The 25,588-nt window shown below is 44.0% G+C and overlaps 2 protein-coding genes across 4 annotated transcripts in view; one reads left to right on the top strand and one right to left on the bottom strand.

The window, feature by feature from the left end:
- Positions 1-15,832, bottom strand: part of LIG4 (DNA ligase 4) — a 21,020-nt gene extending 5,188 nt beyond the window's left edge. Inside the window, exons 1-2 of the mRNA XM_069757936.1 lie at positions 15,760-15,832; positions 14,197-14,290 (exon numbers count right to left, since the gene is read on the bottom strand). Of these exons, the coding sequence (XP_069614037.1) occupies positions 14,197-14,199 (3 nt within the window). The 5' untranslated portion in view covers positions 14,200-14,290; positions 15,760-15,832. The remainder of the gene's footprint in view (positions 1-14,196; positions 14,291-15,759) is intronic.
- On the top strand, positions 15,781-25,588 carry ABHD13 (abhydrolase domain containing 13). 3 transcript variants are annotated; one of them, XR_011319343.1, is made up of 3 exons: positions 15,781-15,978; positions 21,993-22,121; positions 22,923-25,588. XR_011319343.1 is itself a non-coding variant. In XM_069757937.1 (2 exons), exon 2 carries the CDS (start codon positions 22,946-22,948, stop codon positions 23,954-23,956), a length of 1,011 nt encoding a protein of 336 aa, XP_069614038.1. In that variant the 5' UTR covers positions 21,987-22,121; positions 22,923-22,945; the 3' UTR covers positions 23,957-25,588. The 3 variants fall into 3 exon arrangements, 1 of the variants encoding a protein (XP_069614038.1); XR_011319342.1 differs by lacking the exon at positions 15,781-15,978 and adding an exon at positions 16,134-16,231; XM_069757937.1 differs by lacking the exon at positions 15,781-15,978 and having other exon boundaries at positions 21,987-22,121.

The following is a 25,588-nucleotide window of genomic DNA, read 5'->3' as shown; positions in this document are numbered from 1 at the left end:
AAAGTATACCTCCAACAGATGACGTAGAATACCAATCTACACGAATATATACAATTTATTTTTTCTTTTTATTGTAGAGTATTTTATTATTATTATTTTTTTTTAAAAGGACTCCTCTACATTGCGTAGTCTACTCCACAGGTATATCAATACATGGGGGCCAAAATAACACTCTTCGTGCATCGGACGTGTGAATGAAACCCTATGGGTACATTTGTCGGTCACTTTCCTGACATAAAAAGCAACATGATGTGAAACATGGGGAAGTGAATTGAAAATCACGATCACTGATAAAATACAAACTAGAATCCCGTTTATGTGAAACTATTACCGCAATCTGCATTCTAGAGTATAATACTTGTTTTTTTCTATAGTATTAGCTGTACAAATAATTTGTGCCGATAGGTCAGTCGTTTCCTTCTTTGAAGAATTGTGCTTTGGCAAAATATTGGATATAATATAAATGCATTTTTTTTTAAGGCTATGTTCACACGCTGTGGATTTTGCTGCGGATCCGCAGCGTTTCCGCAGCGGTGGGTTCGCAGCGGTTTCCCATGCGTTTACAGTACAATGCAAACCTATGGGAAGCGCAATCCGCGGTTCACATGCTGCGGAAAAAAACGCGCGGAAACGCAGCAGTTTAATTCTTTGTGCGGAATCCGCAGCGGTTTTACACCTGCTTCATAATAGAAAACCGCAGGTGTAAAACCGCAGTGGAATCAACAAAAACCGCGGTAAATCCGCAGGAAAAACGCACAGTTTTTGCCCTGCGGATATATCAAATCTGCTGCGGAAAAATCCACAGATAATTATTCTACGTGTGCACAAACCCCTTTACCCCCAAGGGTGGTTTGCACGTCAATGACCAGGCCAATTTTTACAATTCTGACCACTGTCCCTTTATGAGGTTATAACTCTGGAACGCTTCAACGGATCCCAGTGATTCTGACATGGTTTTCTCGTGACATATTGTACTTCATGATAGTGGTAAAATTTCTTTGCTATTACCTGCATTTATTTGTGAAAAAAAACGGAAATTTGGCGAAAATTTTGAAAATATCACAATTTTCCAACTTTGAATTTTTATGCAATTAAATCACAGAGATATGTCACACAAAATACTTAATAAGTAACATTTCCCACATGTCTACTTTACATCAGCACAATTTTGGAACCAACATTTTTTTTTGTTAGGGAGTTATAAGGGTCAAAAGTTGACCAGCAATTTCCCATTTTTACAACACCTTTTTTTTTTTTAGGGACCACATCTCATTTGAAGCCATTTTGAGGGGTCTATATGATAGAAAATACACAAGTGTGACACCATTCTAAAAACTGCACCCCTCAAGGTGCTCAAAACCACATTCAAGAAGTTTATTAACTTTTCAGGTGTTTCACAGGAATTTTTGGAATGTTTAAATAAAAATGAACATTTAACTTTTTTTTTTTTTCACAAAAAAATTTATTCAGCTCCAATTTGTTTTATTTTACCAAGGGTAACAGGAGAAAATCGACCCCAAAAGTTGTTGTACAATTTGTCCTGAGTACGCCGATACCCTATATGTGGGGGTAAACAAACCACTGTTTGGGCGCATGACAGAGCTCGGAAGCGAAGGAGCGCCATTTGACTTTTCAATGCAAAATTGACAGGAATTGAGATGGGACGCCATGTTGCGTTTGGAGAGCCCCTGATGTGCCTAAACATTGAAACCCCCCACAATTGACACCATTTTGGAAAATAGACCCCCTAAGGAACTTATCTAGAGGTGTGGTGAGCACTTTGACCCACCAAGTGCTTCACAGAAGTTTATAATGCAGAACCATAAAAATAAAAAATCATTTTTCCATAAAAATTATTTTTTAGCTCCAAGTGTTGTATGTTTCCAAGGGTAACAGGAGAAATTGGACCCTAAATATTGTTGTCCAATTTGTCGTGAGTACACCGATACCCGATATGTGGGGGGGGGGGGGGGGGGGAACCACCGTTTGAGCGCATGGCAGAGCACGGAAGGGAAGGAGCATCATTTGGAATGCAGACTTAGATGGATTGGTGTGCAGGCGTCACATTGCGTTTGCAGAGCCCCTAATGTACCTAAACAGTAGAAACCCCCCACAAGTGACCCCATACTGCAAACTAGACCCCCCAAGGAACTTATCTAGATGTGTTGTGAGAACTTTGAACCCCCAAGTGTTTCACTACAGTTTATAACGCAGAGCCGTGAAAATAATAAGAAAAAAATTATATTTTAGCCCGCAGTTTTGTATTTTCCCAAGAGTAGCAGGAGAAATTGGACCCCAAAAGTTGTTGTCCAATTTGTCCAGAGTACGCTTATACCCCATATGTGGGGGAAAACCACCGTTTGGGCGCATGGGAGGGCTCGGAAGGGAAGGAGCGCCATTTGGAATGCAGACTTAGATGGAATGGTCTGCAGGCGTCACATTGCGTTTGCAGAGCCCCTAATGTACCTAAACAGTAGATACCCCCCACAAGTGACCCCATATTGGAAACTAGACCCCCCAAGTAACTTACCTAGATGTGTTGTGAGAACTTTGAGCCCCCAAGTGTTTCAGTACAGTTTATAACGCAGAGCCGTGAAAATAAAAAATCTTTTTTTCCTACAAAAATTTTTTAGCCCGCAGTTTTGTATTTTCCCAAGGGTAACAGGAGAAATTGGACCCCAAACGTTGTTGTCCAATTTGTCCTGAGTACGCCGATACCCCATATGTTGGGGTAAGCCCCTGTTTGGGCACACGGGAGAGCTCGGAAGGGAAGGAGCACTGTTTTACTTTTTCAACGCAGAATTGGCTGTAATTGACATCGGACGCCATGTCGCGTTTGGAGAGCCCCTGATGTGCCTAAACAGTGGAAAGTGTAAGGTTATACACATGGGAAGAAGGAATCAATATCACCATTACACACTGAATGGGAAACCACTGTGTAAATCTGACAGGGAGAAGGACTTGGGGATCCTAGTTAATGATAAACTTACCTGGAGCAGCCAGTGCCAGGCAGCAGCTGCCAAGGCAAACAGGATCATGGGGTGCATTAAAAGAGGTCTGGATACACATGATGAGAGCATTATACTGCCTCTGTACAAATCCCTAGTTAGACCGCACATGGAGTACTGTGTCCAGTTTTGGGCACCGGTGCTCAGGAAAGATATAATGGAACTAGAGAGAGTACAAAGGAGGGCAACAAAATTAATAAAGGGGATGGGAGAACTACAATACCCAGATAGATTAGCGAAATTAGGATTATTTAGTCTAGAAAAAAGACGACTGAGGGGCGATCTAATAACCATGTATAAGTATATAAGGGGACAATACAAATATCTCACTGAGGATCTGTTTATACCAAGGAAGGCGACGGGCACAAGTGTTATGTTTGCTAATGACAGGTGTTATGAAGGCAATCCAGAAACACAGTGTGCTTAGCGATCAGAGCGCACACAGTGATCTGACAAATACCCAAAAATACAAGAACGAGCTCTGAGACGTGGAAACTCTGTAGACTGCACACCTGATCCTATCCTAAACACAACTAAAAGCGGCTGTGGATTGCGCCTAACAACTACCTAGGCAACTCGGCACAGCCTAAGAAACTAGCTAGCCTGAAGATAGAAAAATAGGCCTGACTTGCCCCAGAGAAATTCCCCAAAGGAAAAGGCAGCCCCCCACATATAATGACTGTGAGTAAGATGAAAAGACAAAACGTAGGGATGAAATAGATTCAGCAAAGTGGGGCCCGATATTCTAGGACAGAGCGAGGACAGTAAAGCGAACTTTGCAGTCTACAAAAAACCCTAAAGCAAAACCACGCAAAGGGGCAAAAAAAACCCACCGTGCCGAACTAACGGCACGGCGGTACACCCTTTGCGTCTCAGAGCTTCCAGCAAAACAAAAGACAAGCTGGACAGAAAAAAAAGCAACAAAAAAGCAAAAGGCACTTAGCTATACAGAGCAGCAGGTCACAGGAACAATCAGGAGAAGCTCAGATCCAACACTGAAACATTGACAAGGAGCAAGGATAGCAGCATCAGGCGGAGTTAAGTAATGAAGCAGTTAACGAGCTCACCAGAACACCAGAGGGAGGAAGCTCAGAAGCTGCAGTACCACTTGTGACCACAGGAGTGAATTCAGCCACAGAATTCACAACACACAAGGGGGCATTCTTTGCGTCTGGAGGAGAGAAAGTTTTTCCACCAACATAGAAGAGGATTCTTTACTGTTAGGGCAGTGAGAATCTGGAATTGCTTGCCTGAGGAGGTGGTGATGGCGAACTCAGTCGAGGGGTTCAAGAGAGGCCTGGATGTCTTCCTGGAGCAGAACAATATTGTATCATACAATTAGGTTCTGTAGAAGGACGTAGATCTGGGGATTTATTATGATGGAATATAGGCTGAACTGGATGGACAAATGTCTTTTTTCGGCCTTACTAACTATGTATAACTGAAACCCTAATCCAAACACACCCCTAACCCTAATCCCAATGGTAACCCTAACAACACCTCTAACCCAGACACACCCCTAACCCTAATCCCAACCGTAAATGTAATACAAACCCTAACCCTGACTTTAGCCCCAACCTTAACCCTAACTTTAGCCCCAACCCTAACTGTAGCCTTAACCCTAGCCCCAACCCCAACCCTAACCCCAGCCCTAATGGGAAAATGGGAATACATTTTTTTAATTTTTCCCTAAGTAAGGGGGTGATGAAGGGGGGTTTGATTTACTTTTATAGCGGGTATTTTAGCTGATTTTTATGACTGGCAGCCGTCACACACTGAAAGACGCTTTTTATTGCAAAAAATATTTTTTGCGTTACCACATTTTGAGAGCTATAATTTTTCCATATTTGAGTCCACAGAGTCATGTGAGGTCTTGTTTTTTGCGGGATGAGTTGACGTTTTTATTGGTAGCATTTTCGGGCACGTGACATTTATTGATCGCTTTTTATTCCGATTTTTGTGAGGCAGAATGACCAAAAACCAGCTATTCATGAATTTCTTTTGGGGGAGGCGTTTATACCATTCCGCGTTTGGTAAAATTGATAAAGCAGTTTTATTCTTCGGGTCAGTACGATTACAGCGATACCTCATTTATATATCATTTTTTTATGTTTTGACGCTTTTATACGATAAAAACTATTTTATAGAAAAAATAATTATTTTTGCATCACTTTATTCTGAGGACTATAACTTTTTAATTTTTTCGCTGATGCTGTATGGCGGCTTGTTTTTTGCGGGACAAGATGACGTTTTCAGCGGTACCATGGTTATTTATATCAGTCTTTTTGATCGCGTGTTATTCCACTTTTTGTTCGGCGGTATGATCGTTGTTTTTTTGCCTTTTTTTTCTTACGGTGTTTACTGAAGGGGTTAACTAGTGGGACATTTTTATAGGTTGGGTCGTTACGGACGCGGCGATACTAAATATGTGTACTTTTATTGTTTTTTTTTTTTTATTTAGATAAAGAAATGTATTTATGGGAACTTATCTAGATGCATAGTGAGCACTTTGAACCCCCAGGTGCTTCACAAATTAATCCCTAAAAATGAAAAAGTACTTTTTTTTCACAAAAAATGTTCTTTTAGCCTCAATTCTTTCATTTTTACATGAGCAACAGGATAAAATGGATCCTAAAATTTGTTGGGCAGTGTCTCCTGAGTACAACGAAACCTCATATGTTGGGGTAAACCTCTGTTTGGGCACACGGCAGGGCTCGGAAGGGAAGGAGCGCCATTTAACTTTTTGAATGAAAAATTAGCTCCAATCGTTAGCGGACACCATGTCGCGTTTGGAGAGCCCCTGCGTGCCTAAACATTGGAGCTCCCCCACATGTGACCCCATTTTGGAAACTAGACCTCCCATGGAACTAATCTAGATGAGCGGTGACCACTTTAAACCACCAAGTGCTTCACAGAAATTTATAACACAGAGCCGTGAAAATAAAAAATCATTTTTCTTTCCTCAAAAATGATGTTTTAGCAAGCAATTTTTTATTTTCACAAGGGTAACAGCAGAAATTGGACCCCAATAGTTGTTGCCCAGTTTGTCCCGAGTATGCTGGTACCCCATATGTGGGGGTAAACCACTGTTTGGGCACACGTCGGGCCTCGGAAGGGAAGTAGTGACGTTTTGAAATGCAGACTTTGATGGAATGGTCTGCGGGCGTCACGTTGCATTTACAGAGCCCCTGATGTTCCTAAACAGTAGAAACCCCCCACAAGTGACCCAATTTTGGAAACTAGACCCCCAAAGGAACTTATCTAGATATGTGGTGAGCACTTTGAACCCCCAAGTGCTTCACAGAAGTTTACAACGCAGAGCCGTGAAAATAATTTTTTAGCAAGCAATTTTTTATTTTCACAAGGGTAACAGGAGAAATTGGACCCCAGTAATTGTTGCGCAGTTTGTCCTGAGTATGCTGGTGCCCCATATGTGAGGGTAAACCACTGTTTGGGCGCACGTCAGGGCTTGGAAGGGAGGGAGCACCATTTGGCTTTTTGAACGCAAGATTGGCTGGAATCAATGGTGGCGCCAAGTTGCGTTTGGAGACCCCTGAAGTGCCTAAACAGTGGAAACCCCTCAATTCTAACTCCAACACTAACCCCAACACACTCCTAACCCCAACTCTAGCCATACCCTAACCCCAACACACCCCTAACCACAACCCTAACCCCAACACATCCATAACCCTAATCCCAACCCTAGCCCTAATCCCAACCCTAAACACAACACACCCCTAACCACAAGCCTAATCTTAACCCTATTTCCAACCCTAGCCCTAATTCGAACCCTAACCCTAATTCCAACCCTAACCCTAAGGCTATGCGCCCACGTTGCGGATGCGTGTGAGATTTTTCTGCACCATTTTTGAAGAATCCGCAGGTAAAAGGCATTGCGCTTTACCTGCGGATTTACCGCGGATTTCCAGTGTTTTTTGTGCGGATTTCACCTGCGGATTCCTATTGAGGAACAGGTGTAAAACTCTGCGGAATCCGCACAAAGAATTGACATGCTGCGGAAAATACAACGCAGCGTTTCCGTGCGGTATTTTCCGCACCATGGGCACAGCGGATTTGGTTTTCCATAGGTTTACATGGAACTGTAAACCTGATGGAAAACTGCTACGAATCTGCAGCGGCCAATCCGCTGCGGATCCGCAGCCAAATCCGCACCGTGTGCACATAGCCTAATTCTAAGGGTATGTGCACACGCTGCGGAAAACGCTGCAGATCCGCAGCTGCGGGTCTGCAGCAGTTTCCCATGAGTTTACAGTTCAATGTAAACCTATGGGAAACAAAAAACGCTGTGCACATGCTGCAGAAAAAAACTGCGCGGAAACGCAGCTGTGTACATTCCGCAGCATGTCACTTCTTTCTGCAGTGGTTTTACAAATGCTCCAATAGAAAACCGCAGTTGTAAAACCGCAATGAAATCCGCAGAAAAATCGCAGTAAATCCTGCGGACTTCTGTCCATTCATCAGGACACCTGCATCTATGCATCACTGGTTCTAAATTTGTGCCTCCTGATGAACCGTATGACGGGGAAATGCGTAGAGGCGGTCGGTTGGAAGCTAAGTGAATTTGGGCTAACACCCTCCCTTGCTTTCCTCTAAATTTTCCATCAGTACCTGCTAAAATTGCATATCACTGACAATGGCTGAAGTCAGATATGATGGACTGTTCATGACTATTTGAACCAGGCTTGTTTATGGTTTGATCCCCTTGCTGTCTTTTTCACATTTACTTTTTCTCTGAGTCCTGTGTAAACATAAGCTGTGTGTATCTGTGGAGTGGCCATCATAGCTAAACACATCATAGGATTTTATGTGGATATATGCAAATGTATTGAGTCTTAATCCATTTTTTGGTTATTAGGAATACATGCATGGGGAAGTAAAATAGTTTGTGCACTATAGCCTTCTCTTTACCTAAACGCTTTCCTTCATCTCTTTTGTTTGCTCATTGTTTTCCCACCTATAGCCCGTCAGGAACAAATAGGGCGAGTTGGGGATAGCCGCCGCGGAGTGGGGGCGCCAAAAATTGTTCTATCAGGGTGCCAACCTCCACTGCTAGGTAGGGATAGCAGCAAAGCGTAGGGATATTTGGTAAGTTATGTGCACGGTTAGGTCTACTATTGTTTTTCACTGAGAATAGGTATTTTTAATATTATTAAAGTATATCTTTTTAAGGGATTATATGGTTCCCACCATGAAGCATGGAGGAGGAGGTGTGATGGCGTGGGGGTGCTTTGCTGCTGACACTGTTGGAGATTTATTCAAAATTGAAGGCATACTGAACCAGCATGGCTACCACAGCATCTTGCAGCGGCATGCTATTCCATCCGGTTTGCGTTTAGTCATCATTTATTTTTCAACAGGACAATGACCCCAACCACACCTCCAGGCTGTGTAAGGGCTATTTGACCAAGAAAGAGAGTGATGGGGTGCTACGCCAGATGACCTGGCCTCCATAGTCACCAGACCTGAACCCAATCGAGATGGTTAGGGGTGAGCTGGACCGCAGAGTGAAGGCAAAAGGGCCAACAAGCGCGAAGCATCTCTGGGAACTCATTCAAGATTGTTGGAAAACCATTCCCGGTGACTACCTCTTGAAGCTCATCAAGAGAATGCCAAGAGTGTGCAAAGCAGTCATCAAAGCAAAAGGTGGCTATTTTGAAGAACCTAGAATATAAGACATATTTTCAGTTGTTGCACACTTTTTTGTTAAGTATATAATTCCACATGTGTTAAATCATAGTTTTGATGCCTTCAGTGTGAATTTACAATTTTCATAGTCCTGAAAATACAGAAAAATCTTTAAACGAGGTGTGTCCAAACTTTTGCTCTGTACTGTATATATACAGCATTTGCAGTTTGACCTATATAACGTATATAGTTACATAGTTATTAAGGTTGAAGGAAGACTTTACGTCCATCTAGTTCAACCCATAGGCTAACCTAACATGCCCTAACATGTTGATCCAGAGGAAGGCAAAAAAAACCCATGTGGCAAATAGTAAGCTTCACATTGGGGAAAAAAAATTCCTTCCCGACTCCACATACGGCAATCAGACTAGTTTCCTGGATCAAGGCCCTATCAAGGAATCTAGTGTATATACCCTGTAACATTATACTTTTCAAGAAAGGTATCCAATCCCCTCTTAAATTTAAGTAATGAATCACTCATTACAACATCATACGGCAGAGAGTTCCATAGTCTCACTGCTCTTACAGTAAAGAATCCTCGTGTTATTATGATTAATCTTCTTTCGTCCAGACGTAGAGGATGCCCCCTTGTCCTCAGGTCTATGGTTAAAAAGATCATCAGAAAGGTCTTTGTACTGTAACCTCATATATTTATACATTAAAATAAGATCACCCCTTAGCCTTCATTTTTCCAAACTAAATAGCCCCAAGTGTAATAACCTATCTTGGTATTGGAGACCCCCCAGTCCTCTAATAACCTTGGTCGCTCTTCTCTGCACCCGCTCTAGTTCAGCTATGTCTTTCTTATACAGTCATGGCCAAAATTTTTGAGAATGACACCAAAATTATATTTTCACATGATCTGCTGGCCTCTGGTTTTTATTAGTGTTTGTCTGATGTTTATATCACATACAGAAATATAATTGCAATCATATTATGAGTACCAATAGGTTATATTGACAGTTAGAATGAGTTAATGCAGCAAGTCAATATTTACAGTGTTGACCCTTCTTCTTCAAGACCTCTGCAATTCTCCCTGGCATGCTCTCAATCAACTTCTGGACCAAATCCTGACTGATTGCAGTCCATTCTTGCATAATCAATGCTTGAATTTTGCCAGAATTTGTTGGTTTTTGTTTGTCCACCCGTCTCTTTATGATTGACCACAAGTTCTCAATGGGATTAAGATCTGGGGAGTTTCCAGGCCATGGACCCAAAATCTCTATGTTTTGTTCCATGAGCCATTTAGTTATCACCTTTGCTTTATGGGAAGGTGCTCCATCATACTGGAAAAGGCATTGTTGGGCGCCAAACTGCTCTTGGACGGTTGGGAGAAGTTGCTCTTGGAGGACATTCTGGTACCATTCTTTATTCATGGCTGTGTTTTTAGGCAAGACTGTGAGTGAGCCGATTCCCTTGGCTGAGAAGCAACCCCACACATGAATGGTTTCAGGATGCTTTACAGTTGGCATGAGACAAGACTGGTGGTAGCGCTCACCCAGTGGCGGACACTGACAGCTTTGGGCCCCTGTGCAAGAAATGTGTCTGGGCCCCCCTCCCTGCCCAGCATCATACCTCCCAACTTTTGAAGATGGGAAAGAGGGACAAAGTTTGCGGTGTGCAAAGCGCGCCGCGGCAATTTTTAGGCCACACCTCTGGCCACACCCATTCATAACTAGTCACACCCATATCCACGTCCCAACCACACCCATTTAGCACTGCTGATCACACTGTTTTAATAATAATAATAATAATAATAATCTTTAATAATAATCTTTATTTTTATATAGCGCTAACATATTCCGCAGCGCTTTACAGTTTTGCACACATTATCATCACTGTCCCCGATTGGGCTCACAATCTAGAATTCCTATCAGTATGTCTTTGGAATGTGGGAGGAAACCGGAGTGCCCGGAGGAAACCCACGCAAACACGGAGAGAACATACAAACTCTTTGCAGATGTTTCATGAAGAATAATTATAAACAAAAAAATATGGCCACACAGTGCTCCATACTGTATAATGGCCGCACACGATGCTCCATACTGTATAATGGCCGCACACGATGCTCCATACTGTATAATGGCCGCACAGGATGCTCCATACTGTATAATGGCCGCACATGATGCTCCATACTGTATAATGGCCACACATGATGCTCCATACTGTATAATGGCCGCACATGATGCTCCATACTGTATAATGGCCGCACAGGATGCTCCATACTGTATAATGGCCGCACATGATGCTCCATACTGTATAATGGCCGCACATGATGCTCCATACTGTATAATGACCGCACATGATGCTCCATACTGTATAATGGCCACACATGCTCCATACTGTATAATGGCCACACATGATGCTCCATACTGTATAATGACCGCACATGATGCTCCATACTGTATAATGGCCACACATGATGCTCCATACTGTATAATGGCCGCACATGATGCTCCATACTGTATAATGGCCGCACATGATGCTCCATACTGTATAATGGCCGCACATGATGCTCCATACTGTATAATGGCCACACAGTGCTCCATACTGTATAATGGCTTCACACGATGCTCCATACTGTATAATGGCCGCACACGATGCTCCATACTGTATAATGGCCGCACACAGTGCTCCATACTGTATAATGGCCGCACACAGTGCTCCATACTGTATAATGGCCGCACATGATGCTCCATACTGTATAATGGCCGCACATGATGCTCCATACTGTATAATGGCCACACAGTGCTCCATACTGTATAATGGCTTCACACGATGCTCCATACTGTATAATGGCCGCACACGATGCTCCATACTGTATAATGGCCGCACACGATGCTCCATACTGTATAATGGCCGCACACAGTGCTCCATACTGTATAATGGCCACACATGATGCTCCATACTGTATAATGGCCGCACATGATGCTCCATACTGTATAATGGCCGCACATGATGCTCCATACTGTACATTGCCACCACTGTATTGTACTATGTGCACATATATAGTGTTACATGCACTGACCAGGCTGCAGGAACTCACATTATAATATATATCTGATATATAATGTGGGATATCCTGGAGCCGGGCTCAGGGTCACACAGTGCAGGGTGAGGATCACTGTGAGTTATTGCTACAGCTTACATGCAGATCGGGTGATGCTGAAGCCGGGACCTTATCTGTCTGTAAGCTTAAGATGGTGCAATAAATCTCACAGTACAGAGAGATCTACATAATGCTGATAAGAAAGCAGGAATGAGATGAAGCCCTTCACATACCTCCTGCCCGGGACCCCATGGCTTTCTACTAATCTCTCCTCTCCAGGCCTCCAGCAGAGTGAAACAGGCGCGCAGGTGACATCAGATCAGCAGACACACAGCCTGCTGTCTGCAATAGGAGGATGCCGGCCGGCACTTGTAAACTGCTCATACAGTGCGGGGCCTGCACCGATCTACAGCAGCAGCAGAAAGCCGGGGCCCTGTATACCCCTGCCTGCTAGGGCCCCCCCTCCACCTCTGGGCCCCGGTGCGTCTGCAGCGGTTGAACCAGCGGTAGGTCCGCCCCTGCGCTCACCTCTTCTTCTCCGAATAAGCTGTTTTCCAGATGTCAAAAACAATCGAAAAGGGGATTCATCAGAGAAAATGACTTTGCCCCAGTCCTCAGCAGTCCACTCCCTGTACCTTTTGCAGAATATCAGTCGGTCCCTGATGTTTTTTCTGGAGAGAAGTGGCTTCTTTGCTGCGCTCCTTGAAACCAGGCCTTGCTCAAAGAGTCTCCGCCTCACAGTGCGTGCAGAAGCACTCACACCAGCCTGCTGCCATTCCTGAGCAAGCTCGGCACTGCTGGTAGTCCGATCCCGCAGCTGAAACAGTTTTAAGATACGGTCCTAGTGCTTGCTGGCCTTTCTTGGGCACCCTGGAGCCTTTTTGACAACAATGGAAGCTCTCTCCTTGAAGTTCTTGATGATGCGATAGATTGTTGACTGAGGTGCAATCTTTGTAGCTGCGATACTCTTCCCTGTTAGGCCATTTTTGTGCAGTGCAATGATAATAATAATATAATAATAATAATTTTTATTTATATAGCGCCAACATATTCCGCAGCGCTTTACAAATTATAGAGGGGACTTGTACATACAATAGACATTACAGCATAACAGAAATACAGTTCAAAACAGATACCAAGAGGAGTGAGGGCCCTGCTCGTAAGCTTACAAACTATGAGGAAAAGGGGAGACACGAGAGGTGGATGGTAACAATTGCTATAGTTATTCGGACCAGCCATAGTGTAAGGCTTGGGTGTTCATGTAAAGCTGCATGAACCAGTTAATTAATTTTTTTTTTTTTTAATATAGGCCACACAGGGATCGTTAGGTTAATGCATTGAGGCGGTAGGCCAGTCTGAACAAATGAGTTTTTAGGGCACGCTTAAAACTGTGGGGATTGGGGATTAATCGTATTATCCTAGGTAGTGCATTCCAAAGAATCGGCGCAGCACGTGTAAAGTCTTGGAGACGGGAGTGGGAGGTTCTGATTATTGAGGATGCTAACCTGATGCCTGCACAGTGCAATCTTGCCTTGCGCAGGCGTGTACTATGGAGGACAGAGAATGAACTTCAATCTAATATTGCAGCCAGCATGCAGCCAGCGGGTAAGGAAAGGGTGAATCAAAAACCCAAAAACCCCACCTCCATGGCTGAAGATTGTTCCCTCCAAATTCAGGTGACAGTGTCCCTTTAAAGTTCATTTTCTGGGCAAATATTGACTTTGCAAGTACAGTAATTGCTGTTAAGCTGATCACTCTGACATTCAGGAGTATATGCAAATTGCCATTAGAAAAAATGAAGCAGTAGACTTTGGAAAAATTTATATTTGTCTCATTCTCAAAATTTTTGTCCATGACTGTACACCGGAGACCAGAACTGTACACAGTATTCTAAGTGTGGTCGAACTAGTGACTTGTATAGAGGTAAAATTATATTCTCCTCATGAGCATCTATGCCTCTTTTAATGCATCCCATTATTTTATTTGCCTTTGTAGCAGCTGCCTGACACTGGCCCCTGAATATGAGTTTGTCATCCACCCATACTCCCAGGTCTTTTTCATTGATGGTTTTGCCCAGAGTTTTAGAATTAAGCACATAGTTATACATCTTATTACTTCTACCTAAGTGCATGGCCTTACATTTATCCCCATTAAAGCCGTATGTAGACTGCTTTATGTACAATATATAGGTGACACTGCTGTATATAATCACAGTATCACCTATATAACGTATACACAGTCCCACGATTGCTCATACTTTTGGTCTGTACTGTATATACACTGTATATATATATATATATATATATATATATATATATATATATATATATATTACTCCTCTGATGCGAGTACAAATACCCTTAAAGGCCAAATTTGGTCTATGGGCTATTAAAGATGTCACCATAATTTAGAAGAAAAAAAAATAATACAAACCATAAAAATATTTTTTAAAAAGTCCACGGACTTATTGATGAGCTTCTGCAGATAGTACCATTAGTAGCGATGACGGGCACTCAGGGTTTATGTCCTATAAACAGATCATAAATATAAGTTGTTGATAACATGGTTGCAGTGTAAAATAAAAATTAACATGTAAATTAGCACATACAACATTTCAGAGATGGAATATACATGTGTTTTACAATAATTGATGTATCGGAGTGGGTGCTCCACTGTAATGAGTAGGCTGAGCTGCAGCACCACAGTCTACAGACAGCGGCGGTGCTGTGGTTTGTTTTTAAATCAGCCATGTTTTTGTGAGATTGAAGATTTCCATCCAAAAATCAAAAACAAAGCATAATATAAGTAAATCAGAGTCTGAAGTGGATCTACAAATCTAACCTTCTGAAATCAAGCACGCAGGCAAGTAATGGGAGGGGGCTCAGCTTAAGGGAGGGGGGCACTCCACCGCTTCGGGGGGGGGGGGGCGCTCCTCCGCTTCGGGGGGGCGCTCCTCCGCTTCAGGGGGGGGGCGCTCCTCCGCTTCAGGGGGGGGCACTCCTCCGCTTCGGGAGGGGGGGCGCTCCTCCGCTTCAGGGGGGGGGGGGGGCGCTCCTCCGCTTCAGGGGGGGGTGCTCCTCCGCTTCGGGAGGGGGGGCGCTCCTCCGCTTCGGGAGGGGGGGCGCTCCTCCGCTTCGGGAGGGGGGGCGCTCCTCCGCTTCGGGAGGGGGGGCGCTCCTCCGCTTCGGGAGGGGGGGCGCTCCTCCGTTTCAGGGGGGGGGGCGCTCCTCCGCTTCGGGAGGGGGGGCGCTCCTCCGCTTCGGGGGGGGGCGCTCCTCCGCTTCGGGGGGGGGGGGGGGGGCGCTCCTCCGCTTCGGGGGGGGGGGGGGGGCGCTCCTCCGCTTCGGGGGGGGGGGGCTCCTCCGCTTCGGGAGGGGGGGCGCTCCTCCGTTTCAGGGGGGGGGGCGCTCCTCCGCTTCGGGGGGGGGCGCTCCTCCGCTTCGGGGGGGGGGCGCTCCGCTGCTACAGGGGGAGGCGCTCCCCCGCTTCAGGGGGGGGGGCCTCCTCTGCTCCAGTTTTCTAGCCCATCCCATTTTGTCTGAACACAAGTAGGAAGAAGACTCGGGGAGATCGGTTGCGATTGCTTGTTCCCTTTCCTAACATGGCTGCTGCTTTCGCTCTGTGGAGCCAAGAAGCATGGCATTACATCAGCTAAGCAGTTGTCCTAGTCACAGACGGCTGGCGTGTGCCAGGAGCCACCATCACTGCTTGTATCATATCCTCTAATAGGGGTCTCATATGTGGATCCCCCAGACAATAACATCTGTAGATAGAAGATGACTGGATGCAGTAAGCTAATAGTCATTGCCTGGAACACCCCTTTAATAAAGAGAACCCCTCCAATAAAGCTTTCCTGTCACCCTGACTGACATCACCAGGTACAAGTGGAGAGAAAGAGGTTACTATAGAAACAAGAGGGGCGAGCAGCTAATAATCCGTCCTCTTTCGGTCAGACAACCCCAGTCTGTCAGGAGCGCAGGCCCGGGCGGCTCTCACCTGCTACCCTCACGTGACATCATCACCATCCACAGCAGCCCACTGTGCGCGACTACTGACAACAGCGGAAGCTGCAACGTCATAGCCCGGCGCCGCACCAAACCCTCTGAAGTCAGCGTGCCGTACGTAACACGTCATCTATGAACACACAGTCACGCTCCTAGTCTTGTAAACGGTCTCTTTTCACTTGTGCCACATTCACGGCAATACGAGATAAAGGTTAGCGCTGCGCTATGTATGTATGTATGTATGTATGCTAGGTCTTGTAACCCGCTGTTATGGCACTGCAAGGTCCCTGCCCTCAAGAAAGATGGCAGATAAGTGGTGCGCATGTGACTCCGGACAACACTAACGCGAGTGTGACGTTCTGTCACGTATTCTATCCCGGAAGTGGATCGGGAAGTGACTGCGGGGCGAGACGGATTACGATGGGATGAGAGGCCGCGAGCAGCCCACATCTTGTACCTGGCATGTGAGCAGCGTGGGGGATGGGCTGGTGTGTGCGCGGTTATAGTGTACCTGCACTGACGTGTCAGCCCCGGCACAGTGTGCTCATCAGGGTGCTGTACACGGCACAGTGTGCTCATCAGGGTGCTGTACGCGGCACAGTGTGCTCATCAGGGTGCTGTCCGCGGCACAGTGTGCCCGGCAGGGTGCTATAAGCTGTGTGTGTGGTGTGCTGGTAAATGTTATAGTGTACAGTGTACCCTGCACTGACGTGTCAGCCACGGCACAGTGTGCTCATCAGGGTGCTGTAAGCATTGCACAGTGTATTGTGTATGGTATTGTGATGCCATTGCACAGGAGTATACTGACACACCCTTGGGTGTTATACAGTTATCACCTATACTCTGGGTAGGTGATAACTGATTGATCACGGTGGACCGACTGCTAAGACCTGCAGTGCCTGGCAGAACGGGCACTATAGTCCCTGTAAGTATGGAGCCACACTGTGCACAATCCACCGACTGATCATTTATTCCTTGTGGGGCGGAGTGTAGCTCCTTAGAGAATGAATGGAGTGGTGGTTGCACATTCGCACTGCCATTCCATATAATAATGGGAATTAAAGTTCCCCCTTCTGCCGGTCAGTGCAGATCCCAGACATATCCTGCAAATAGGCGATAACTTTTTTTTCAGCAACCCCTGGGATTGCCTTGACTATTACAGTATGGAGCACACTTAAAACACCACTCCAGCGCTTGTTTTTTTATTTTATTGCTGGAGTGGTGCCACTAATGTAATTTCCTTGCCTCTAGTATCTTTTCAGGTGGACAGAAGAGTGTCATCTTCAACTCTATTGTGTCCACCTAAAAGAGATAGACCTCACCAGAACGTTGTTTAATGTGAACTAGGTCTAATAAAGACACTGGACCCAGGGAGTGCGAGTACTGTTTGCGTTTGATGGAGGGGCACATATTCTTGATCGTAGAATGCCTCATTAGTCTGTTTGCACTGTTAGACATGATATTAGGAAGCCTGCATATCTATTAAGAGGTAAGCAAATTGATCTGTCGGACCTTGATCCAGCGGCCACAACTGATGTCACTCCGGGCCTACAAATCAGAAGAGGTGCTGGGGATTCGGGCGGGTAGGAGGTAGTGTGCAGGATTCCTGTCTGGCAGTCAGGGGCTCTACATGTCAATTCGCTCATCTCTAATATTATATCTGACACACTTTGGTATTGATACATTTTTCATATAGCAGGTGTCTTGCTTCTTAAACAAGCAGCATTTAAGAGATTTTCTGAGACTGTAATATTAACCCCTTTACCCCCGAGGGTGGTTTGCACGTCAATGACCAGGCCAATTTTTACAATTCTGACCACTGTCCCTTTATGAGGTTATAACTCCGAAACGCTTCAACGGATCCTGGTGATTCTGACATTGTTTTCTCGTGACATATTGTACTTCATGATAGTGGTAAAATTTCTTTGATAGTACCTGCGTTTATTTGTGAAAAAAACGGAAATTTGGCGAAAATTTTGAAAATTTCGCAATTTTCAAACTTTGAATTTTTATGCAATTAAATCACAGAGATATGTCACACAAAATACTTAATAAGTAACATTTCCCACATGTCTCCTTTACATCAGCATAATTTTGGAACCAATTTTTTTTTTTGTTAGGGAGTTATAAGGGTTAAAAGTTGACCAGCAATTTCTCATTTTTACAACACCATTTTTTTTTAGGGACCATGTCTCATTTGAAGTCATTTTGAGGGGTCTATATGATAGAAAATGCCCAAGTGTGACACCATTCTAAAAACTGCACCCCTCAAGGTGCTCAAAACCACATTCAAGAAGTTTATTAACCCTTCAGGTGTTTAATAGGAATTTTTGGAATGTTTAAATAAAAATGAACATTTAACTTTTTTACACAAAAAATTTACTTCATCCCCAATTTGTTTTATTTTACCAAGGGTAACAGGAGAAATTGGACCCAAAAAGTTGTTGTCCAGTTTGTCCTGAGTACGCTGATACCCCATATGTGGCGGTAAACCACTGTTTGGGCGCATGGGAGAGCTTGGAAGGGAAGGAGCGCTATTTGACTTTTCAATGCAAAATTGACAGGAATTGAGATGGGACGCCATGTTGCGTTTGGAGAGCCACTGATGTGCCTAAACATTGAAACCCCCCACAAGTGACACCATTTTGGAAAGTAGACCCCCTAAGGAACTTATCTGGATGTATGGTGAGCACTTTGACCTACCAAGTGCTTCACAGAAGTTTATAATGCAGAACCGTAAAAATAAAAAATCATATTTTTTCACAAAAATTATACTTTTGCCCCCAATTTTTTATTTTTCCAAGGGTAAGAGAAGAAATTGGACCTCAAAAGTTGTTGTCCAATTTGTCCTGAGTACGCTGATACCCCATATGTGGCAGTAAACCACTGTTTGGGCGCATGGGAGAGCTCGGAAGGGAAGGAGCGCAGTTAGACTTTTCAATGCAAAATTGACAGAAATTGAGATGGGACGCCATGTTGCGTTTGGAGAGCCACTGATGTGCCTAAACATTGAAACCCCCCACAAGTGACACCATTTTGGAAAGTAGACCCCCTAAGGAACTTATCTGGATGTGTGGTGAGCACTCTGACCCACCAAGGGCTTCACAGAAGTTTATAATGCAGAGCCATAAAAATAAAACAAAATTTTTTTCCCACAAAAATTATTTTTTAGCCCCCAGTTTTGTATTTTCCCTAGGGTAACAGGAGAAATTGGACCCCAAAAGTTGTTGTCCAATTTGTCCTGAGTACGCTGATACCCCATATGTGGGGGGGAACCACCGTTTGGGCGCATGGGAGGGTTCGGAAGGGAAGGAGCGCCATTTGGAATGCAGACTTAGATGGAATGGTCTGCAGGCGTCACATTGCGTTTGCAGAGCCCCTAATGTACCTAAACAGTAGAAACCCCCCACAAGTGACACCATTTTGGAAAGTAGACCCCCTAAGGAACTCATCTTGATGTGTTGAGAGCTCTGAACCCCCAAGTATTTCACTACAGTTTATAACGCAGAGCCATGCAAATAAAAAAATATTTTTTTTTCCACAAAAATTATATTTTAGCCCCCAGTTTTGTATTTTTCCAAGGTTAGCAGGAGAAATTGGACCCTAAATGTTGTTGTCCAATTTGTCCTGAGTACGCTGATACCCGATATGTGGGGGGGAACCACCGTTTGGGCGCATGGGAGGGCTCGGAAGGGAAGGAGCATCATTTGGAATGCAGACTTAGATGGATTGGTCTGCAGGCGTCACATTGCGTTTGCAGAGCCCCTAATGTACCTAAACAGTAGAAACCCCCCACAAGTGACCCCATATTGGAAACTAGACCCCTCAATGAACTTATCTAGATGTGTTGTGAGAACTTTGAACCCCCAAGTGTTTCACTACAGTTTATAACGCAGAGCCGTGAAAATAAAAAAATCTTTTTGTTTTCCCACAAAAATTATTTTTTAGCCCCCAGTTTTGTATTTTCCCAAGGGTAACAGGAGAAATTGGTCCACAAAAGTTGTTGTCCAATTTGTCCTGAGTACGCTGATACCCCATATGTTGGGGTAAACCCCTGTTTGGGCACACAGGAGAGCTCGGAAGGGAAGGAGCACTGTTTTACTTTTTCAACGCAGAATTGGCTGGAATTGAGATCGGACGCCATGTCGTGTTTGGAGAGCCCCTGATGTGCCGAAACAGTGGAAACCCCCCAATTATAACTGAAACCCTAATCTAAACACACCCCTAACCCTAATTCCAACGGTAACCCTAACCACACCTCTAACCCTGACACACCCCTAACCCTAATCCCAACCCTATTCCCAACTGTAAATGTAATCTAAACCCTAACCCTAACTTTAGCCCCAACCCTAACTGTAGCCCCAACTCTAGCCCTAACCCTAGCCCTAACCCTAGCCCTAACCCTAGCCCTAACCCTAGCCCTAACCCTAGCCCTAACCCTAGCCCTAACCCTAGCCCTAACCCTAGCCCTAACCCTAGCCCTAACCCTAGCCCTAACCCTAGCCCTAACCCTAACCCTAGCCCTATCCCTAACCCTAGCCCTAACCCTAGCCCTAGCCCTAATGGGAAAATGGAAATAAATACATTTTTTTTTATTTTTCCCTAACTAAGGGGGTGATGAAGGGGGGTTTGATTTACTTTTATAGCGAGTTTTTTAGCGGATTTTTATGATTGGCAGCCGTCACACACTGAAAGACCCTTTTTATTGCAAAAAATATTTTTTGCAATACCACATTTTGAGAGCTATAATTTTTCCATATTTTGGTCCACAGAGTCATGTGAGGTCTTGTTTTTTGCGGGACGAGTTGACGTTTTTATTGAAAACATTTTTGGGCACGTGACATTTTTTGATCGCTTTTTATTCCGATTTTTGTGAGGAAGAATGACCAAAAGCCAGCTATTCATGAATTTCTATTGGGGGAGGCGTTTATACCGTTCCGCGTTTGGTAAAATTGATAAATCAGTTTTATTCTTCGGGTCAGTACGATTACAGCGATACCTCATTTATATCATTTTTTTATGGTTTGGCGCTTTTATACGATAAAAACTATTTTACAGAAAAAATTATTATTTTTGCATCGCTTTATTCTCAGGACTATAACTTTTTTATTTTTTTGCTGATGATGCTGTATGGCGGCTCTTTTTTTGCGGGACAATATGACGCTTTCAGCGGTACCATGGTTATTTATATCTGTCCTTTTGATCGCGTGTTATTCCACTTTTTGTTCGGCGGTAAGATAATAAAGCGTTGTTTTTTTGCCTCGTTTTTTTTTTTTTTTTCTTACGGTGTTTACTGAAGGGGTTAACTAGTGGGACAGTTTTATAGGTCGGGTCGTTACGGACGCGGCGATACTAAATATGTGTACTTTTATTGGGTTTTTTTTTTTATTTAGAGGAAGAAATGTATTTATGGGAATAATATTTTTTTTTTTTTTTCATTATTTTGGAATATTTTTTTTTTTTTTTTTTTACACATTTGGAAAATTTTTTTTTTACTTTTTTACTTTGTCCCAGGGGGGGACATCACAGATCAGTGATCTGACAGTTTGCACAGCACTCTGTCAGATCACTGATCTGACATGCAGCGCTGCAGGCTTCACAGTGCCTGCTCTGAGCAGGCTCTGTGAAGCCACCTCCCTCCCTGCAGGACCCGGATCCGCGGCCATCTTGGATCCGGGGCTGGAGGGAGCAGGAGGGGAGGGGAGACCCTCGCAGCAACGCGATCACATCGCGTTGCTCCGGGGGTCTCAGGGAAGCCCGCAGGGAGCCCCCTCCCTGCGCGGTGCTTCCCTGCACCGCCGGCACATCGCGATCATCTTTGATCGCGGTGTGCCAGGGGTTAATGTGCCGGGGGCGGTCCGTGACCGCTCCTGGCACATAGTGCCGGATGTCAGCTGCGATAAGCAGCTGACACCCGGCCGCGATCGGCCGCGCTCCCCCCGTGAGCGCGGCCGATCGGCTATGACGTACTATCCCGTCCAGGGTCAGATAAGCCCAGGGCACCTCGACGGGATAGTACGTCTAAGGTCACAGAGGGGTTAAGGGCATAGTCTGGACCTCTGGCATCTTCCACCTCGCTGAATACAGTCCCTGGGGTGCGGAAGTAGAGTAGAGCAGCTGGCTTTCCCATATACTGTACTGGCTATTTACTACTGACTACTGGATTACTAATTGTAAAAGTTTAATAATGGTAGTAAACCACTGTCATTTCTGTTACTGAAACAGGTTCCAATAATCTGTGTTCCTGTGGATGCTGCATCTCAAACACACAGGACCGCTACTAACTCTGGCATCTGAAGGGCTCACACAGCTTATTGTCTTGCTCTTTCTTCCATAGTGACTCTTACACATCAGGTAGGTCCATTCTGAGGCTCCTCTGTTTTTGAGTGTGAGCCGAAACAATGTACGGCAAATTGCTACTTCTCATGCTCCACGGTCTCTTCAATCAGATAATCGTGAGGGCACTCAGAAGTCAGACCCTTGCCAATCTGATATGTCATCAGTGTAAAAGAACTGGAAAACCAATAGTATATGTTAGGCATTGATTAAAAATCATAAAGTGAGGCATACTCATTCTCCAGCAACCCTCGGATGCAGCTCGGGCTTCTCCAGAGGTCTCTGCTGTCTTAATTAATACTGATGGTGGCATCCAAAGGGAGAAGCTTAAGCCCTTGTTTCTGATGACGTCAAGGAGAGTGCCCATGATGTTATCCAGGCCTATTCCTAGTATTAGCAGGAAGGCCAAGGATCATTGGAGAACCCCATGATTGTCTGACCACTGTTGATGGGACACACTTGGATGCCATACAGTAATCTTTTTGATTCAATATTTTTGTCATTGATGCGTTTTGTTGAAAAAACTCTCGAACATCTCCCTACGGAGAGCGATGTGCGAGCCCAGACATGTACAGTGGTTCTCTAACTTTATTGCTCATCTATCCTAATTACTGTGTATATCCTTGTAGGGGTAATATCTTCCAAACTTCTGCACATAATGTTAATAATTAAATCCGGATCCTCCAAACCACAGTTACATGACATACTATTCTACGTTGCATTGGATAGTTGTGCCTCTATAACTCTAGGTGAAGAATTGATTTTTTAATGTATATATGCCATTCTTTTGAATATTTTTTTTATCTGTGTTTCTTCTAGGGCACAAACAGGAAAGATCAACAATGGACAAACATCTGAAGTTTTGGGCTTGTGCCGAACGGTGGTTACTAACGTTAGGCTCCTGGTCATGGGGACTATGTCGGATAGGTCTTCTCCCATTGATATTAACGTTTAATATGTATGGTGGTATTATTCTGCTGCTTCTTATATTTGTCTCCATAGCTGGAATACTATTTAAATTCCAGGATGTACTGCTATATTTTCCTGACCAGCCTTCTTCATCACGACTTTATGTACCGATGCCTACTGGAATACCACATGAAAACATATTCATTAAAACAAAGGATGGTGTGCATCTCAACCTCATCCTCTTGAGATATACAGGTGATAACTCAAACTTTTCTCCGACCATTATTTATTTTCACGGTAACGCCGGAAATATTGGCCATAGGCTACCCAATGCATTGTTGATGCTGGTCAACCTGAAAGTGAACTTGCTGCTGGTTGACTACAGAGGCTATGGAAAAAGTGAAGGCGAACCCAGTGAAGAAGGCCTGTATCTAGACTCTGAAGCCGTGCTCGATTACATCATGACCAGACCTGACATCGATAAGACAAAAATTATCCTTTTTGGCCGCTCTTTAGGGGGTGGAGTGGCCATTCATTTAGCATCAGAAAATGCACACAGAATATCAGCGCTGGTATTAGAAAATACTTTTCTTAGCATTCCTCACATGGCCAGCACCCTATTTTCTTTTCTTCCTATGAGATACCTTCCTTTATGGTGCTACAAAAATAAGTTTTTGTCCTACCGGAAAATTTCTCAATGCCGAATGCCTTCCTTATTCATATCTGGGTTATCTGACCAGTTAATTCCTCCATTCATGATGAAACAGCTCTATGAACTTTCCCCGTCCCGGACTAAAAGACTAGCCATCTTCCCAGATGGGACACATAATGACACCTGGCAGTGCCAAGGCTACTTTGCTGCACTTGAACAATTCATTAAAGAACTGACCAGTAATCACTGTCCAGAAGAAAATGCAAAAACCTCAAATGTGACAATAATATGATTGCCAACTTCTTCCCTTTGCACTGTTGTATTTTAGGTTTGTGAGACTTGATGAAAAGAATGTCGTTTGTACTGTTTGTTTTCTGAACACCAGAAGGTAAAGCTTGGAGAGTGCATCCATGATGTAGCTGATACCTCAGCTTTTTTTCTATGGAGTTCTGATAAACTACATTTCTCTATAGAGTTCAGTGCATGCACTGTTTTAACATATCCTTCACTTTGAATTAATTGCTGCGCTGTTTTTTTATGGTAGCTTCGGCTTTATTGGGAATGACACAATCATCTTTATTATGTTTTATATACACATATTAAAGCCCAGGTCCTGTCCGCTGCTTCCAATGTAACACTAAAAGGGCCATCAAGACAAATACTGTGGTTCACTGTAAGGCCGATTTCACACTGGCAGTGATAGACACTGGCTGTGGGCCTCGTGACCCTTAATCAACAGCCTCATAGGCATATATGAGGAGTCAAGTCAGGAATCCTGCCATCAGTCCATTCATCGCATTCTGTACTAAGACCGTGATCCAGAGAGGTCTGAATGAGGCCAAAGGGGGTGATCAGGATTACAAATAAGAGCCTTTTTCCAGCAGCAGTATGGGTCTCTATGATCCATGTTTGGTATAGCTAGTGAATAAAGCTGAGCTGCAATTACAGCACCCGCCACTAGGAAGAGGGGCCCTGCTACTTATAAAAAATCTATATTTTTTAATCGAGGAAACCCATATCTGAAAGTCATTGATAAGATGAAGCTACACAACATGCTACACAATGGTATCGGCAATACAACCCTTCTGAGAGAAGACTACTCCGGTAAAACTCGTACTATACAGTAGATGTGTGCAGTATGGGTCAGGTCATCTGACTGTACATAAAGGCATAACTTTCTTTTTAGGTAAAGGTCACAATCCATTATGTGTTCTTTAATGTGCTGTGATGACCAGAGATTGGTTTCCAATATTGTATGCAATTCATTCAGCAGTAATATTTCTCTGCATGCTCGTATTCTTTTCCCGTTTCTATCTTTTACCTTGGCAAGTCACATCTTCACCTCATCAGTGTATGGCAAGTGTTTACTTGGGGCCGGCCTAGTCTCCATGCCCTTCATTAAGGTATAACTTCTAGTTTGAGACGGTTTTTATACCTCAGTTATTTCACAATGTGCATCTTTTGTTCCATCCATTGCAATAAATGGTCAAATAATGAAGCATAAGCAATAGTTACTTCTAATTATGGGTTGGGTTTGGTAATGTATGTCAGCATTTTTTCTGAATGATTGGAGTAAGGTTTTTCATACTCAGTAGTAAATGAACTCAAGTTGCCTTCCATTGCAGTTTCCCAGCCAGTGATACATATATTGGATCTGCACTGCAAACCCAATGAGCAGAAGAGTTTCTAGTGCTGGTGGCAATCTACACATTAAAGCGGACTACCATTAAATGAAACAATGTTGCAATGAGTCCTTAGCACACTATCCATGGTATCAGATTTCAGCTGAAGTGACTTTATGCTCACAATCAACTTGCAAGGGCTTCTAAGTGTAAGAATGTTCACTTTGTATGAAAGCTGTTTAAACACCAATTTTACTCCTGTCGAGATGTACATACTTAGAATAAATTATTCATGTTTTCAA

The sequence above is a fragment of the Ranitomeya imitator genome, chromosome 3, assembly GCF_032444005.1.
Source record: "Ranitomeya imitator isolate aRanImi1 chromosome 3, aRanImi1.pri, whole genome shotgun sequence".
NCBI lineage: Eukaryota > Metazoa > Chordata > Amphibia > Anura > Dendrobatidae > Ranitomeya > Ranitomeya imitator.
The sequence above is the reverse complement of the archived record's forward strand: the minus strand, read 5'-3'. Positions and strand labels throughout refer to the sequence as shown.